Source organism: Candoia aspera, chromosome 7, assembly GCF_035149785.1.
Source record: "Candoia aspera isolate rCanAsp1 chromosome 7, rCanAsp1.hap2, whole genome shotgun sequence".
Lineage (NCBI taxonomy): Eukaryota > Metazoa > Chordata > Lepidosauria > Squamata > Boidae > Candoia > Candoia aspera.
This window is the reverse complement of record NC_086159.1, coordinates 33,849,020-33,865,463: the sequence shown is the minus strand read 5'-3', so window position 1 is coordinate 33,865,463 and position 16,444 is coordinate 33,849,020. Positions and strand designations below refer to the sequence as shown.

The window sequence follows — 16,444 nt, the reverse complement described above, 5'->3', positions numbered from 1 at the left end:
AGAAGCTCTTCAGAATTCAAGTACTACCTTAACTATTGTTGGAAGAGTTAATTCAAGTATGTTTTGGGTGCCAAATTCCTTTTCTCCAGTATTCATATCACAGATTAAAGTCTCTGTTTTTGGCTGAAGTATTTTTTGAACAAAGGAAAATTAGAAGGCATTTATGCAACTCTGATCAAGATAGAAAATGCATTCCATCTTAAAGTCAGAAAACTACGTAATGTCTGAATGTCTGCATATGATATGTCTAGCCAGTGATGTTCAGTACCTTCTTACTTTATCTGTTGTTTGCCTTCTGCCAAGTCAGTAATGTAGCAGGAGTACTATATGTAGTATTCTTCTGCTGAACTGCTGTAACAATGAATGTTGAGATCTTGGATTTGTATTAGTGTTTCAGTTGATAGATTTATTTGAATTACAGGAAGAGCTCTGTACAGGCAAATATGTATAGCTTAATTCCAGTAAAAAACTCACATTCCAGAATGTGCACCTGACCTAATCTTTTTTATTCATTTGTTTCTTGATAGTACTTGACTTGGTATCTGTACTTGACCTATATCGCTGTAACTTCTTCAAGCCATTATCTTCCTGTTTTTATGAATTATAGCCTCCTCCCTGTCTTGTCTTGACCTTCCTTTGTTCTTTCTGTTACAGTGACCTTCTGGGCTAATTTGCCTGTGGCGTAAATTTGTGAATGGCAGTTTTCAGATATTCAGGTTACTCCAACATTCCAAATAGCTAGAGTGGCATTAGGAAATGTAGCTTTTCTGTTAGAATAAATGATTCAGAGAGACATGGATCAGTTACAATTCCTCCTGCCTTTCCCCCTCCCCCAAACTAATATACTTAATCTGAATACCATAATCTCTTGGGCATTACACACAAACTAAAAATTGTCAGCCTGAAAGCCAGTGCTATCCTGTTTATCAATCTGAAAGCCTCTCTGGGTGCCTTTCCATTCATTCATTTACTGGGCTGATATTCCACCTTACATTCAGGAGCTCAAGATAACATAACAATGCTATTTTTTGCAAACAAAACTGGAAGGTAGGCTGGGCTGAGAGGGAATCACTAGCCCAGAGTCACCCAGGAGGTTTATGTGACTGAGAGGGGACTACAACCTGGGTAATTCCATTCCTGGTTTAATCTGTATATCACATTCAAAAATTCTTGGAAATAAACTTCTGTTTTAATAGTTACAACTGGAATTGATTGCAGATAAGGTTTAGGTAATTTAGTGCAGTTTAAATCAAGATATTTCTAATTGACGTTTTCATTAAGTAGAGCTAATAAGCAGAATATGCAAATGGTTATATGTAAAAAAAATTAGTGAATAATAAATAATACAGGGTTCTCTTTAAGCTAGTAAAAGAGTTTTTAATTTTAGTTCCTAGAGTTCACTCCATCAAACTGATTTTTGTATCATTTGCATTTGCTTAAGTATTCTTTCTTTTTCTCTAGCTCTATTGACAAGCCATCAGATTCTCTCAGTATAGGAAATTGTGACAGCTCACAACAGGTATGATCCTAACATTAGTGCTTCTGGATTCTGTTAACTGCAGATTCTTATAATTATAACTAATGTGTGGCAAAGAGAGACCTGCCTGCCTGTATAAGTGTGTAAGAATTATTTAATTTAAGCTTGTTATAATAAATACAGTAGGTTTTTTCCCAACTGCCAAATTTTTGGAAACATTTAAAAAATTATATGCTCATAAAATTATCCTCTCTCTTGTAGCATAGTTTATAAAACTAAATCTTATTTTTCCTGATCTTTTCCTCTCAGATATCAAATAGCGACACTCCGTCACCACCTCCTGGTTTATCAAAATCCAATTCAGTCCTCCCAATCAATTCATCCAATCACAGTGCACGTTCTCCATTTGAAGGAGCTATAACAGAGTCACAGTCCCTCTTCTCAGACAACTTTCGGCATCCCAACCCAATTCCAAGTGGACTCCCCCCATTTCCCAGCTCCCCACAGACGTCAAGTGACTGGCCCATGGCACCAGAGCCACAGAGTCTCTTCACATCAGGTAATTTATAATATAAGGGTAATTGTTAATAAATGTTTGTGCATTGTAACTTGAAATAGGGTTTTTGGCTTATTTCCACTTTTTAGGTAAATCACAATTATTATTAAAAGCCACGATAATTCTTTTATAAAGATTTTTCTGTGATAAACTTTAATAAAAGTTTAACTGCAAAAGAAAAGCAAATTCTATCTTAAGTTAATAAATGCTTTCTTAAAATTTTACATTTTGTGCTTGTATGCAGTATAACTAATCTTAATATCAGGATTATATAGAATATTTTCCTTATAATTGCAGAAGTGATTTATTTAATTTATACAATATAGGCTTTGTTACTTGCCATTAGTACATTTAAATATAAATATCTGAGGAATCCTGCTTCTATAAGGAAGACCTTCACAAATTAATACAATTCATGCATATATAAATATAAACATACATATAAAATTATTAGCCTCCAGTAAAAAAAACATATGCTGGAAGGGAATTTGAGGGTTGATTTCCAAGGAATGGTTCTTTCTAAACTTTTAGCAACTTCACCTTTCCTCTAGCAAGTACATTTCTACTATGTTATGAAGGATTTTCTGAGACTAGATCATTTTTCAAGGTCATAGATGAGTTACATTGTGGAGGAAGGAGTATAAAATAACAAATAGAAATCACCTTAAACTATAGTTTTCATATAGACACAGCTACCAGTGAATATTGAAGGATAAATGTTTAATGCTTAACTAATAGTAGTAGTATTTTTATTTCAGGCATTGACCAGCCTTTACTGCTTAACTAAAAGCACTTAGGACAAGTTTTCTGCTGCAGTCTACTGTTGTTTTAGGATTGTAAAATCTACTTCTAAAAGCCTTTTTTATTCACATGTCTCAGGGTACAACTTCAGCTGGTATAGTTGACCAGATTATTCTCTTGTTAAATATTCACCCCTTAATAGAGTATTTCTTCAGAGGTTGAAATAAAAAATAAATAAATAAACATTTTCCTTTAACAGTTCTGAGGTATATGTGTTTTGCCACAAAAGCAGTAAAGAAGCTCATCTCACCACAAAGACTGGCCAATTTATTATCACCTAAGCTTTTGTAGATCATAATCAACTTATGTTTGATGGAAGTGAACTGCATCTTGTACAAATTGATTATTCTTTAAAGACTCTTTGTTTTAATCTCATTAAGTGTAATTTATTTTCATAGCTAATCAGAATTTGCAAAAAAAACTATGGTGATTTATTTTCTATGTAATTTACCTTTAGAATCCCTTTTACACAATTTGAACTAATTTTTTTTATCCTGTATGTATGTGACAGGAAATACAGGTAGTCTTTGCTTACTGACGGTAATTGGGACCGGGAATCCTGTTGCTAAGTGATAGATTGGTAAAGCACGATGTCACATGACCACACGACTTATGGCAGCAGTCCTGGCAGTCCCAATTGCTGTCGTTAGGCGAATCCCACATTGTTGCAGTGTCCCGTGGTCATGTGATCGCCATTTGCAACCTCCTGCTGGCTTCCCTATTGACTTTGCTTGTCAGAAGCCAGCAGTGAAGGTCACAAATGGTGATCATGTGACCATGGGACACTGACATCTTAATTATGAGCCAGTTGCCCAATGCCCAAATTGCTTGAGTCATAAGTCCCCCTCGTTCAGCGCCATCGTAACTTTGAACAGTTGCTGAATGAGTGATAGTTAAATAATGACTACGTATACAGTCATCTTCCTGCTCTCTGTTTAGACTTGCATTTGTTTCTAATGTGTTAACAATACAATCCTATGTACTGTAAACTAAGTCCTGCTAAGTTCAGTGGAAATTGTTTTTTAATAAGTACATTTTTGTACTAAATATTTTACAGTTATGCATGTGACAAAATGCTAAAGTTGTCTTCATTTTGTGGAGTTAAAAAAGGAATACTGGTATGAATCCAGATTTAAAGATTTTCATGTACAATAGGGGTAAAGATAAGAAAATAAATTAAAAGACTTGGAAATAGTTTGATACAGGTAGACTAAGAAGAAATTTGTTTATTCGTTCATTTATTCATTCATTCATTCATTTATTCTACAGAAACCATCCCAGTGTCCTCCTCTACAGACTGGCAGGCAGCATTTGGATTTGGTTCATCCAAACAACAAGAAGATGACTTGGGATTTGATCCCTTTGATATCACCCGCAAAGCCTTAGCAGACCTGATTGAGAAGGAACTGTCAGTCCAAGATCAACCCTCCCTCTCATCAGCATCTCTTCAGAACCCTTCCTCACACACTACAACCGCCAAAGGGTCAGGATCCGGATTTCTGCATCCTGCTACACCCACAAATGCCAATTCTCTCAATAGCACATTTTCAGTCTTGCCACAGAGGTTCCCACAGTTTCAACAGCATCGAGCAGTTTACAATTCCTTCAGTTTTCCAGGCCAAGCAACTCGCTATCCTTGGATGGCCTTCCCTCGCAATAACATCATGCACTTGAACCACACAGCAAATCCCTCTTCAAATAGCAATTTCTTGGACTTGAACCTCCCACCTCAACACAGCACAGGTCTAGGAGGGATCCCCATAGCAGGTAAGTGCACTGAGCCAGGCAATACTTTGAGTAATGTCTTCAGCTTTTCTAAATCAGAGTAGTAAAAAAAATTGGAAAGGGTAAATTTATTTATTTGCTTATATTTGTTAGACCACCCCAATCAGAAAGACTCTGGGTGGTGCAAAACTTGGAGAAAATTGTCTTCATCAAGCCTATTAAAAACAAAGTCCGCAAAATACAGTCAAGAGGATCACCGGCAATCGCACTCCAAGTCAAACTCTCATTAAAATCAATTGATTTTTAGGATCTTCCCGAATACAAGGAGGCTTAGAGCTAAGTGTACCTCTGGGGGAAGCATGTTCCATGGCGTGGTGGGTACTACTAAGAAGGCCTGACTTCTAGCCCACACCCTGATGTTTGTTACTGAATAGTGGTATAACTATCATACTGGGAACATGTCTTTTTACGCTTTGGAAAATACTAAATTTGAATTTAGCCTTGTAATTATGAGCTTTATAAGGAAAGTGGAGTATCCCATGTCCAATAATTAATATTTTAGAAGTTTTATAATTTGCCTTGACTTCTTAGTAATGCTGTAGAATTGACTTTTATTTTTATTTAAAGTTTACTGGCTTATTCCAGGAAGTGGCGTATATTTCAGCACATAAAACAAACAGTTGCCCTGGCCAACTCAATACACCTAGGGAACATAAAAGCAAATCAATAGCCGTGTCATTAATCTCTTTCACTATCTGAACAATAAGATCTAATATTGTTGAGATAGTAGCAACAATGAATACAGAATGCTTTATGATTTGATACAATGATGCTATGTAGTGTCTGTGCTGTTCAGTATGACATTCAACCAGAAAACTAACCATCCAGTTTTTTATCTGTATATCTTTTATATTCCCAATTGCTATGAGAATGTCGGAAGTAGACCACATTCTAACTAACATACACAAAGAAGTATGATGTGGCAAATCTTGATTTTGTTGTGTTTAGAACAAAATTTTGGTATCTTCAAATCGTAACTTACAGTGCTGCTTTTTAAAAAAAATATTTTGGGGGTACCAATCATAACCTGAATTAGGAGTACTATCTTTTATTTTTCTAAGCTATTTCTTTATTGCTTTATCTATCTTGAAAGTTCTTGGTTTTCTTTTTCTATGAATATTTTAAAATAACTTGTCAGGCTAACCCTTCTTGCTTGATAGCATTTTATTAGTAATTGAAGCACTTTTATTTTTCGAAACTATTTTTTATTGCTTTATCTTTAAAAACTTGGTTTTCTTTTTCTATAAATATTTTAAAATAACTTGTAAGGCTAACCTTTCTTACTTGGTAGCATTTTATTAGTAATCAAAGCATTCAGAAAAGTTTCAGTTTTCCATTATCTGTGTCTTTACTTACATTGTGTACAAGTTCTTTGGTACTTTAGTTTCAGTTTTGAGTCTGCCTCATTTTTTAAAATCTGTATGTTATTTTATTCCAGTATCCAGAGTCTGTATAGATATTAAAAAGATTCATGCTCAAACAGTGATTGCTAATTTTAATGAGAAGCCCGTCCTAATGAAATATGATTTAGAAGGGAAGGTCTATCAGAACTAAACACCAGCCTGAGTGGAAAGGGCTGTGTAGAACCAGTCTCAGTTTCACCCAGGGGAATATTCAGTCCTGACTTGGGATGTGATCTCTCACTTCCAGTAATATTAAGGGCAAAGTATTAAACTTTGCTAGGTGGAAGGTTTTATATCATATATTTTTATACTTCTTGATTCTCATTTGAACTTAGAGAATTTATTGGATCATTGTTCTTCATTTTAAAAGTATTAGATTTAAGAGGCTTGGATTATTCTAAATCCATTTAGCAACAGAAATTTACATGTATTCTGTATTTTAAAATCACTTTTTTTATATATCCATTGTACAACCACATTTAATGTCATTTGCCACCTGCCCAGATACATAGGTATATGTGCAGTTTTCCCAAATACACACTTCTAATCTGACCTTTCCCAAAATAAACTGTATGTAATTGTTTTCTGCAGTGCTAGATGTTTGGTACAGCTGGATTTATCTAATCTGGGAAATTACTGTCAGACCTGAAGGTGTCAGAGTTGTATCCACTTCTGAACCAGGGTGTGTTCCAGCATTTCAATAATTTGATGATGCTCTTTGTCAGAATAGAAAACCTGTCTTCTACAGGGGAATAATTCAGACTTCTTTTATTGTGCATCCATTCCTTAATTTGTGTTTTATTGTTTAAAAAAAACAATAAAATAGGATTAAATAGATACAAAACACTTACATTTTAAAAAGTATTTCAATCTCTTTGTTTCCCCCCCAGTCCAAAATGTTAGAGATGCAGGTTTTTAAAAAGTAGGCAAGCAAAAAATTAAAATTATTTTTTCACTATTGTTCATTAAGAACTCAGTTTGCCCTGATATATTTTTACAACCGAGATTCTCTTTTCCTTTTAGAATGTAAACTTTATGTTACAGGTTTAAAGGTTTATGTCAGGATTATACAATCTTAGATTCCAGTTAATGTGACTATTTAGCCATAAAGGATTTGACTCTTTGAAAAAGGAGAGATGATAAAAAAAGTGCCATTGTGATCCCTAGTACAATCTGCTGTAATTTAATGCCTTCAATGTATGTTTGACCACATTTATTCCAGGTTAGAAATGGTTGCTTTTGTTCATCAAGGAATTTATATTGCTTTGATTTATGCCAACTTCCACTAGAAAGCGTGAAACTACCACGTGTCGTGAGCTGGACAATAGAATATTTAATTGCTATTATTTTTAAGGGCAGTTGCTTCAGTACTGCTAATTCAAGTTCATCATAATAAAACATGTTCATTGCATAATACATGTAACATGACTCTGTGACAACTTCATCTGCTATGTTCATTTGCTAATATATAGTTCATACATTCATATTAAGTAACATGAGATCTACAGTTCAACTTTGTAACTCCCCATTTAGTATCTGGGAAAATTTATTACATTGAAAGTAGCTTCTTTTCTAAAGGAATGACAGGTTCACAATACTGAAGGTTTTTTAAAATTTTTACAGGATATATGAGCACCCAGTGTGCTTTACAGCTCTATTACATAGTATCCATATTTCAGCTAAAGCAGTCTTCAAAGCAGGTTTGAAAAATAATAAACACGCACATAACTCATATTAATTACCATGAGTTATACTTCACTAGTTTCAGTGAACGTGTTAAACTTGGTTTTCTATTGATTTAAATTTCAGTAATGCATACCTCAGGTAACACTTCAGCAAAGGATCGTTACCTTGTGGTGGTGGTGGAGCTTAAGCACCTCAATGATGCCATGAGCTAAACCATGAAGGGCCACCCAAGACGGGAAGGTCATGACAGAGAGGTCAGACTAAATGCGATCCCTGGGGAAGGTAATGGCAACCCACCCCAGTATTCTTGCCGTGAAAACTCAATGGATCAGTACAACCAGACATATGTCGGTATACCATCGGAAGATGAGACCCCCAGGTTGGAAGATGGTCAAAATGCTACTGGGGAGGAACAGAGGATGAGTTCAAGTAGTCCCAGACGTGATGACGCAGCTAGCTCAAAGCCGAAAGGACGGCTAGCGGCCGACGGTGCTGGTGGTGAACGGCGAATCCAATGTTCTAAGGATCAACACACCATTGGAACCTGGAATGTAAGATCTATGAGCCAGGGCAAATTGGATGTGGTTGTTGGTGAGATGTCAAGATTCAAGATAGACATTTTGGGCGTCAGTGAACTGAAATGGACTGGAATGGGCCACTTCACATCAAATGACCACCAGATCTACTACTGCGGACAAGAGGACCACAGAAGAAATGGAGTAGCCTTCATAATTAATAGTAAAGTGGCTAAAGCAGTGCTTGGAGACAATCCAAAAAACGATAGAATGATCTCAATTCGAATTCAGGGCAAGCCATCTAACATCACAGTGATCCAAATATACGCCCCAACCACATATGCTGAAGAAGCTGAGGTAGAGCAGTTCTATGAGCATATGCAGCACCTACTGGACAACACACCTAAGAGATGTTATTTTCATCACGGGAGACTGGAATGCTAAGGTGGGCAGTCAAATGACACCTGGAATTACAGGTAAGCATGGCCTGGGAGAACAAAACGAAGCAGGACATAGGCTGATAGAATTTTGCCAAGACAACTCACTCTGCATAACAAACACTCTCTTCCAACAACCTAAGAAACGGCATTATACATGGACTTCACCAGATGGACAACACCGAAATCAGATTGACTACATCTTTTGCAGCCAAAGGTGGCGGACATCTATACACTCGGTAAAAACAAGACCTGGAGCTGACTGTAGTTCCGATCATGAACTACTTCTTGCACAATTTAGGATCAGACTAAAGAGATTAGGGAAGACCCACAGATCAGCTAGATATGAGCTCACTAATATTTCTAAGGAATATGCAGTGGAAGTGAAGAATACATTTAAGGGACTGGACTTAGTAGATAGGGTCCCGGAAAAACTCTGGACAGAAGTTTGCGACATTGTTCAGGAGGCGGCAACAAAATACATCCCAAAGAAAGAGAAAACCAAGAAGGCAAAATGGCTGTCTGCTGAGACACTAGAAGTAGCCCAAGAAAGAAGGAAAGCAAAAGGCAACAGTGATAGGGGGAGATATGCCCAATTAAATGCAACATTCCAGAGGTTAGCCAGAAGAGATAATGAATTATTTTTAAACAAGCAATGCGTGGAAGTGGAGGAAGACAATAGAATAGGAAGGACAAGAGACCTCTTCCAGAAAATTAGAAACATTGGAGGTAAATTCCAGGCACAAATGGGTATGATCAAAAACAAAGATGGCAATGACCTAACAGAAGAAGAAGAGATCAAGAAAAGGTGGCAAGAATATACAGAAGACCTGTATAGGAAGGATAACAATATTGAGGATAGCTTTGATGGTGTGGTCAGTGAGCTAGAGCCAGACATCCTGAAGAGTGAGGTTGAATGGGCCTTAAGAAGCATTGCTAATAACAAGGCAGCAGGAGACGACGGCATCCCAGCTGAACTGTTCAAAATCTTGCAAGATGATGCTGTCAAGGTAATGCATGCTATATGCCAGCAAATTTGGAAAACACAAGAATGGCCATCAGACCGGAAAAAATCAACTTATATCCCCATACCAAAAAAGGGAAACACTAAAGAATGTTCAAACTATCGAACAGTGGCACTCATTTCACATGCCAGTAAGGTAATGCTCAAGATCATGCAAGGTAGACTTCAGCAATTCATGGAGCAAGAATTGCCAGATGTACAAGCTGGGTTTAGAAAAGGCAGTGTCCTAACAGCCAGGAACCACGCTGAGACAAGGAATAGGTCTCTAGTGTTTTATTACTGCTACGTAACAGAGAATCCTAACAAACTGAAGAAGCGTGGGAAAACCCAGACATATAAACCCCAAAGACTAAGGCGGGCCCGATCTGTGTCTCTCTGAATGGCCATCTAATTCCTCAGTACTACGCATGCGCTTTACAGCCTGGATGGGAGCCCCCCTGCTCGCCATCCTCACTCATGACAGGCAGAGGAACTAGGGACCAAATTGCCAATATCCGCTGGATAATGGAAAAAGCCAGGGAGTTTCAGAAAAACATCTATTTCTGTTTTATTGACTATTCTAAAGCCTTTGACTGTGTAGACCATAACAAATTGTGGCAAGATCTTAGTGGTATGGGGATACCAAGCCATCTTGTCTGCCTCCTGAAGAATCTGTATAACAACCAAGTAGCAACAGTAAGAACAGACCACGGAACAACGGACTGGTTTAAGATTGGGAAAGGAGTACGGAAGGGCTGTATACTCTCACCCTACCTATTCAACTTGTACGCAGAACACATCATGCGCCATGCTGGGCTTGAGGAATCCAAGGCTGGAGTTAAAATTGCTGGAAGAAACATTAACAATCTCAGATATGCAGATGATACCACTTTGATGGCTGAAAGCGAAGAGGAACTGAGGAGCCTTATGATGAAGGTGAAAGAAGAAAGTGCAAAAGCTGGCTTGCAGCTGAACCTCAAAAAAACCAAGGTTATGGAACCAGCTTGATTGATAATTGGCAAATAGAGGGAGAAAATGTAGAAGCAGTGAAAGACTTTGTATTTCTAGGTGCGAAGATTACTGCAGATGCTGACTGCAGTCAGGAAATCAGAAGACGCTTAATCCTTGGGAGAAGAGCAATGACAAATCTCGATAAAATAGTTAAGAGCAGAGACATCACACTGACAACAAAGGTCTGCATAGTTAAAGCAATGGTGTTCCCCGTAGTAACATATGGCTGCGAGAGCTGGACCATAAAGAAGGCTGAGCGAAGGAAGATCGATGCTTTTGAACTGTGGTGTTGGGGGAAAATTCTGAGAGTGCCTTGGACTGCCAGAAGATCAAACCAGTCCATCCTCCAGGAAATAAAGCCAGACTGCTCACTTGAGGGAATGATATTAAAGGCAAAACTGAAATACTTTGGCCACATAATGAGAAGACAGGACACCCTGGAGAAGATGCTGATGCTAGGGAGAGTGGAGGGCAGAAGGAAGAGCGGCCGACCAAGGGCAAGGTGGATGGATGATATTCTAGAGGTGACGGACTCGTCCCTGGGGGAGCTGGGGGTGTTGACCGACAGGAAGCTCTGGCGTGGGCTGGTCCATGAAGTCACGAAGAGTCGGAAGCGACTAAACGAATAAACAACAACATACTTCAGGTATATAGTCTTGTTGGTCCATATAGTTCAAGATTGTTCACTAATATTTAGAAATGTATCTAGATAAACAATACTTTTTCACTTTGAGCAGTTGCTCTCCTAATTAATCTCCTGTGACCTTCCTTCCTTCCTTCCTTCCTTCCTTCCTTCCTTCCTTCCTTCCTTCCTTCCTTCCTTCCCATAAATTTAATTTCCAAGAGCTCTACTTCTTTCCAGTTCTCCTGTGAGAATTTTTTAAAGCTGAATAAACATACTGTATGATCAAAATATTTTTGGAATGGTTTAGCAAGATCAGATTTAGATAGTATTTTTTTCTCCATTTTAATACTATTGCCTTTGGCTGTCTGCAGACCTGAAAACCTGCTTAGGGACAGATCATCATAGAAAACATCTGTGTGGTCACCAAGAGTTGACACTAACTTAATGGGACATAATCAACCGATATGGCTATCTATGTGGTAACTAAACAGACCCTTTAACAATGTTCAGAGGTGAAAAGGGGAATTCTTGTACTTCACACAAACTTCCAGGACATGTATTAGAAATCTATGCTGCTGTCTTTACTTCACACTAGATTTTAAGGCATATTAGAAATAATTTGTTTCTGAGGAGGAGCTTGATGTTTTCATTCCATGCTGATCTTTCAGGAATGCCTGAAAACATATTTTATGCAACTGTGATTTTCCAAAGAGAGCACATGTCTTCGTTTAAGCCTTCCTTTACTTAACTGACTCTAGCAGAGAGGTGCTATCTTAACTGTTGGAGCTTAACATGTCAGAAAGCCACTGTATATGTTGCCTAGTGTGGTTATTAGATATGCAGGGGCCTGGTGTGTATTAGATATTACACTGATATAATGCTGAACAGTGTCTCATCGCTACATAGAGAAGCCTTCCAGAGTAAAGCATCAGACTTGCATATTCATCTTTTCATTGTGGCTAGACAGAGGATTTTGACAAAGCTTTGTTTAACTTTTTAAAACTATACTACTATACTTAAAAGTATGTAATTCCAGTAATGATTTTACAACTTCTAAAAAGCAGTATTCGAACATGTTGCTCAAATTTAGGCAACCTTGCAGATCAAGAGCTCATACACGTTTACTTATTTCCTGCCCTTCACCTTAGGGCAAGTATTAATTTGCTGAATCATATTGCTGATCAATTTATGCACGTGGCTGTATACATTAATAAATCTTACTGCTCTGGAAAACTTGCATATCAATAGTAATATTAAAGTACATTAAAATAGGTTGACAATACAGCTATATGCTAGCACCTGCAACATCCCCTAAATGCTATCTACAGTATCGAAAAGTTGATTTTTTTTTTTTGCTTTAAATGTTTTTTTTTTGTGAATGAAGTAAAGCTGCCTGTTCATACTTGTCTACAGAGTGTAGCCTTCATTTAGAATTTACAAATAATATGAATAAAATGTATGTGAAACCATTCAGTTTGAATCAGGAGAAACATGAAAACTGCAAGGAGACACGACAGACAAACAAAACAAAATCTTGACTTCCAGCTCCTTTACACTGTAGGTGAAAATTTCCTTTTATGTGCCAAGGCTCTTTTCTTTAGCTGGCTCATACTCGACATAGCTTGTTAAAAATTCTTATTGTACACTAGACTGAAGACTATTAAATCAGCTGATTGTCCTCTGTCCAGATGAGGCTGAAGTCTCTTCTTATGCTTATTTCTCCTTCCTTTTCCACAGCTTAATGAATACCTTGCTTTGTATTCTTCAGACTTGGTGCTAGGTGGCATGGTTATTGGTGTATCTGGCATTCTTGCCCTGGGGAACACCAGCTCCCAGTATATCTCCCACACTGTTTTCTGAACAACAAACGTTAACTATTTTTAGATCATGGATATCTCACATCTTTGTGATAGATGCTGCTTGCATTAAATAACAGCTCAGTTTGCAGGTCATGGATTTGAGAGCATTAAATGCTAAAATTGCTGATTTATATTTAGTGTCTTACAATGGGAATCTACAATGGCATGAATATAAGCTGTCCTGGGTGAATCGCTAAGCAAAGCCAGTTCCTGTATGAATTTTAAGTGATCTGTTAATCTTGCCTGGCTTTTAAGGAATATTCCTATTTTCAGTTGTGTGATTTAGTTTAACAGAGAAAGCAGCACAGAGGATTTTGTCTGGTGGTATCCTTACAATTACAGTAGGGTCAAAATGTCTTATATCTTTATCACTGAAAGAGAAATATACAACTGAATTAAACATAGGATAATATTTGCCCCAATGTTGCATCCCCAAAAGCCCCATAGTGTTCATCTTTGCTCCCTTTGATATTGGTGAGTACTGCTGGAGCAAGTAATAATATTCAGTCAGGTTTAGGCTTCATACAGGTAAAGCATTTGCCTTACCTTACTAAGCTCCAGCTTCATTTTAGTGTTGATGTATTCAGGCTACTTATAAGAATTACTGCAAAGAGAGTTTGATTTAAAATCTCCATTACTTTTTCTTCTGTAGCTCTTGGAATGCTTGCCTTTAAGGATGCATGCCTTCAGGTTCTGTTCATTCTAGGCTTCAAAACAAAAAGTTTAGATATACAGCACTAATACATATGTGTGTATACATGTATATGCTAACTTTGGTGCTAGTCATATGCATTGAACTAACATCCTTAATTCTCACTCCGCTTCTGAAAAATACCTATAGCACTTAGTTTTCTTGATCATTTTAGATGTTGAAGTTCTTTACCATTTAGGTTTTTATCACTTTATTCAAAGAGAGAATTCAAAGACTGCCTGGGAAATGACCCTAAAATTAGATGTCCAAACAGTTCAGAAGGAAAGTGAATGCAAATTATCAATGCATTAGGAATCTTTAAAATGGCCATGACTGCTTGCTACACGTTCATAGCAATAGACAATGCAGAAGTGTTTTAATGTCAAAATATCTGGAAAGTTCTGAGAAGCTTTTAAGTAAGTCTGTGAAGAAATTGTTCATGATTTTATATTTGGTAATGGCCCTGAAAATGGAAATACTGAAGGATACTTAAAAAAAATGCTTAAAACATTTCAGAAAAGAGCCTTTTCAGAATGCAGGAAGGATGGAGGCCTTCAAAGCAGTGAAACTTGGATGTACCAGCCTTGTATTGCTGGTGCATTTTATTCAGTACTGTTTACTTGGATGGCAACAAGTTTCTAAATGCTGTGCTTTTTTCCCCTCTCCTTTATTTATTTATGTCTGTAAAATTAAAGGCTGTGAAAAAGATTTTCATCAGGTCTGCACAATGAAATCCTTCTAACTGGAAATGTTGGGAACTAGTTTTAAATTCAAAACAAGTGCTATAACTGAACCTTCCACATTTAAAAAAAAATATGGAATCAAAATATCCTTGACATGGCAAACTATTATTGATAGTTCTTGATCCCTTCCCTGTCATTTGGACCAGCCATTTCCTTCAGCTCAAAGTCCGTCTGATGCAAAAGTACTGATTGTGCCAGAACCTATTAATAGTATATGAAAAACAAATCTAATACGATTTTTGAAGTATTTTCCATCTAAGTTAACATAGAATTTCTGTATTAATATGTTGGGAAGTGATACCGTTAAATGTAGCAGATAAGTAGACCCGGCATCATGAACCCAATTTAAATATTTTGAATTATTTCTTCCTTTTTAATGCATAGAGACAGCATTGGAATTATGATCAACATATAAACAACTATAAAGAAAGCACCTAATTAGAATTTAGACTTAGGTAAAGAAGAAAACAGGGTAACAGAATGAGAAGGGGCTGCATCACACAGATAAAAGTGAGGGTTTTGGAAAAATTTGGGAGAATTAAATGTGAATCCCTATTTTAAGGCTTACACTATAGCGTTCAAAACAGATCCGTACCTCAAAGTGGCCAGAAACTGGTATGTCAGTTTCCAGTAGTCATGCCTATTTATGAAATATGATCATGTTGGCAATTTATATAAAAGAAATAACATTCAGCAGTACTAACTGGTTCCATTGTTGTCATTCTCTCTGTGCTAGTTCTGCTTAGTTTATAAAATCTTAGCACTTCAAAATTGTCATGATCTCTGTAGAATTTTTCCCAGAATCTTTAGTAAGATTCATTAAGAACCAGATCACACATTTTTCACTTGTACAGAAAACTCTGCTTATAGTCTAGTTGTATTAACAGTGTATTTGATGGTGCTTCTGTGAGATAACAGACCTCTTTCTATGACTCAGAAAATTAAACTCATCTGGAACAGGATACTCTCTGGATTCTTCCTCTGGAACATTTCCAGTTGAACATTGTTTACAGTTTTGTTGCTTTTATTATGTTTTTCTTTCTCCTATGTTTTGATTTTGTACACTATAAAGAGCCTGTGGAGACGGTGGTTTATAAAATCAGCCAGGTAGCTAGTTAGGCAGGCAGGCAGGCAGGAAGGGAATGTGGACCTGATTTAAATCAAATTTTCAGGAAGACTCAGTTTAAGTGAATCAGGAATCATCATTTTTTAGTAAAAGTGCATTTTTCTTGCTTACCATAAAATGAATGCATATTTTTCAGTATTCAGAAAGAGATGTAGACTGCATTTTTAGAAGTTTCATACAATTTAAAGCAATTATAATGTTTTCAGATTAATTCAGTTAATTGGCTTGTGATGTCATTAGGAACGGAACCATCCTCAGTTGATTTAATTGTTGTGAATATTGGAAGATATTTTTGTTATGTGGTATGTACTAGGAGAACAACCATCTCAATTTTTATTTCACTGTCTTTTTCTTTTGTCTTTGCTCTTTTAGTGAGTTTTTATTTATTTATTCATCATATTTATATAGCCACCCATCACACAAAATGTGACTTGGTGGCACACAATAAAAAAATAAAAATAATATAAAAACAATTAAAAATTAATTATTACAGTTTTAAAAAAAGGCAAGAAGACAGTGACAGATATTAACAGCAGTGGAGCCATCTGAACAACTCACCATTCCCTTGGGACCCCCAAGCCTGATGGCATAGCCAAGACTTGAGAGACTTTGGAAAAGTTAACAGGGATGAAGCCAGCCTGGACCTTGGGGTGATGATATTCCATTAGGCAGGTGCCACAGCAGAAAAGGCCCGTCTCCAGGGTCCCACCAGATGTAGCTCTTTAG

At 36.9% G+C, this 16,444-nt stretch overlaps 1 protein-coding gene across 9 annotated transcripts in view; it reads left to right on the top strand.

The window, feature by feature from the left end:
* The window catches only part of CNOT4 (CCR4-NOT transcription complex subunit 4), an 86,915-nt gene that overhangs the window by 38,715 nt on the left and 31,756 nt on the right, over positions 1–16,444 (top strand). For all 9 annotated transcript variants that reach the window (XM_063308632.1, XM_063308624.1, XM_063308627.1 and 6 more), the window contains 3 exons: positions 1,462–1,519; positions 1,787–2,036; positions 4,104–4,601. In XM_063308632.1, the coding sequence (XP_063164702.1) occupies positions 1,462–1,519; positions 1,787–2,036; positions 4,104–4,601 (806 nt within the window). The remainder of the gene's footprint in view (positions 1–1,461; positions 1,520–1,786; positions 2,037–4,103; positions 4,602–16,444) is intronic.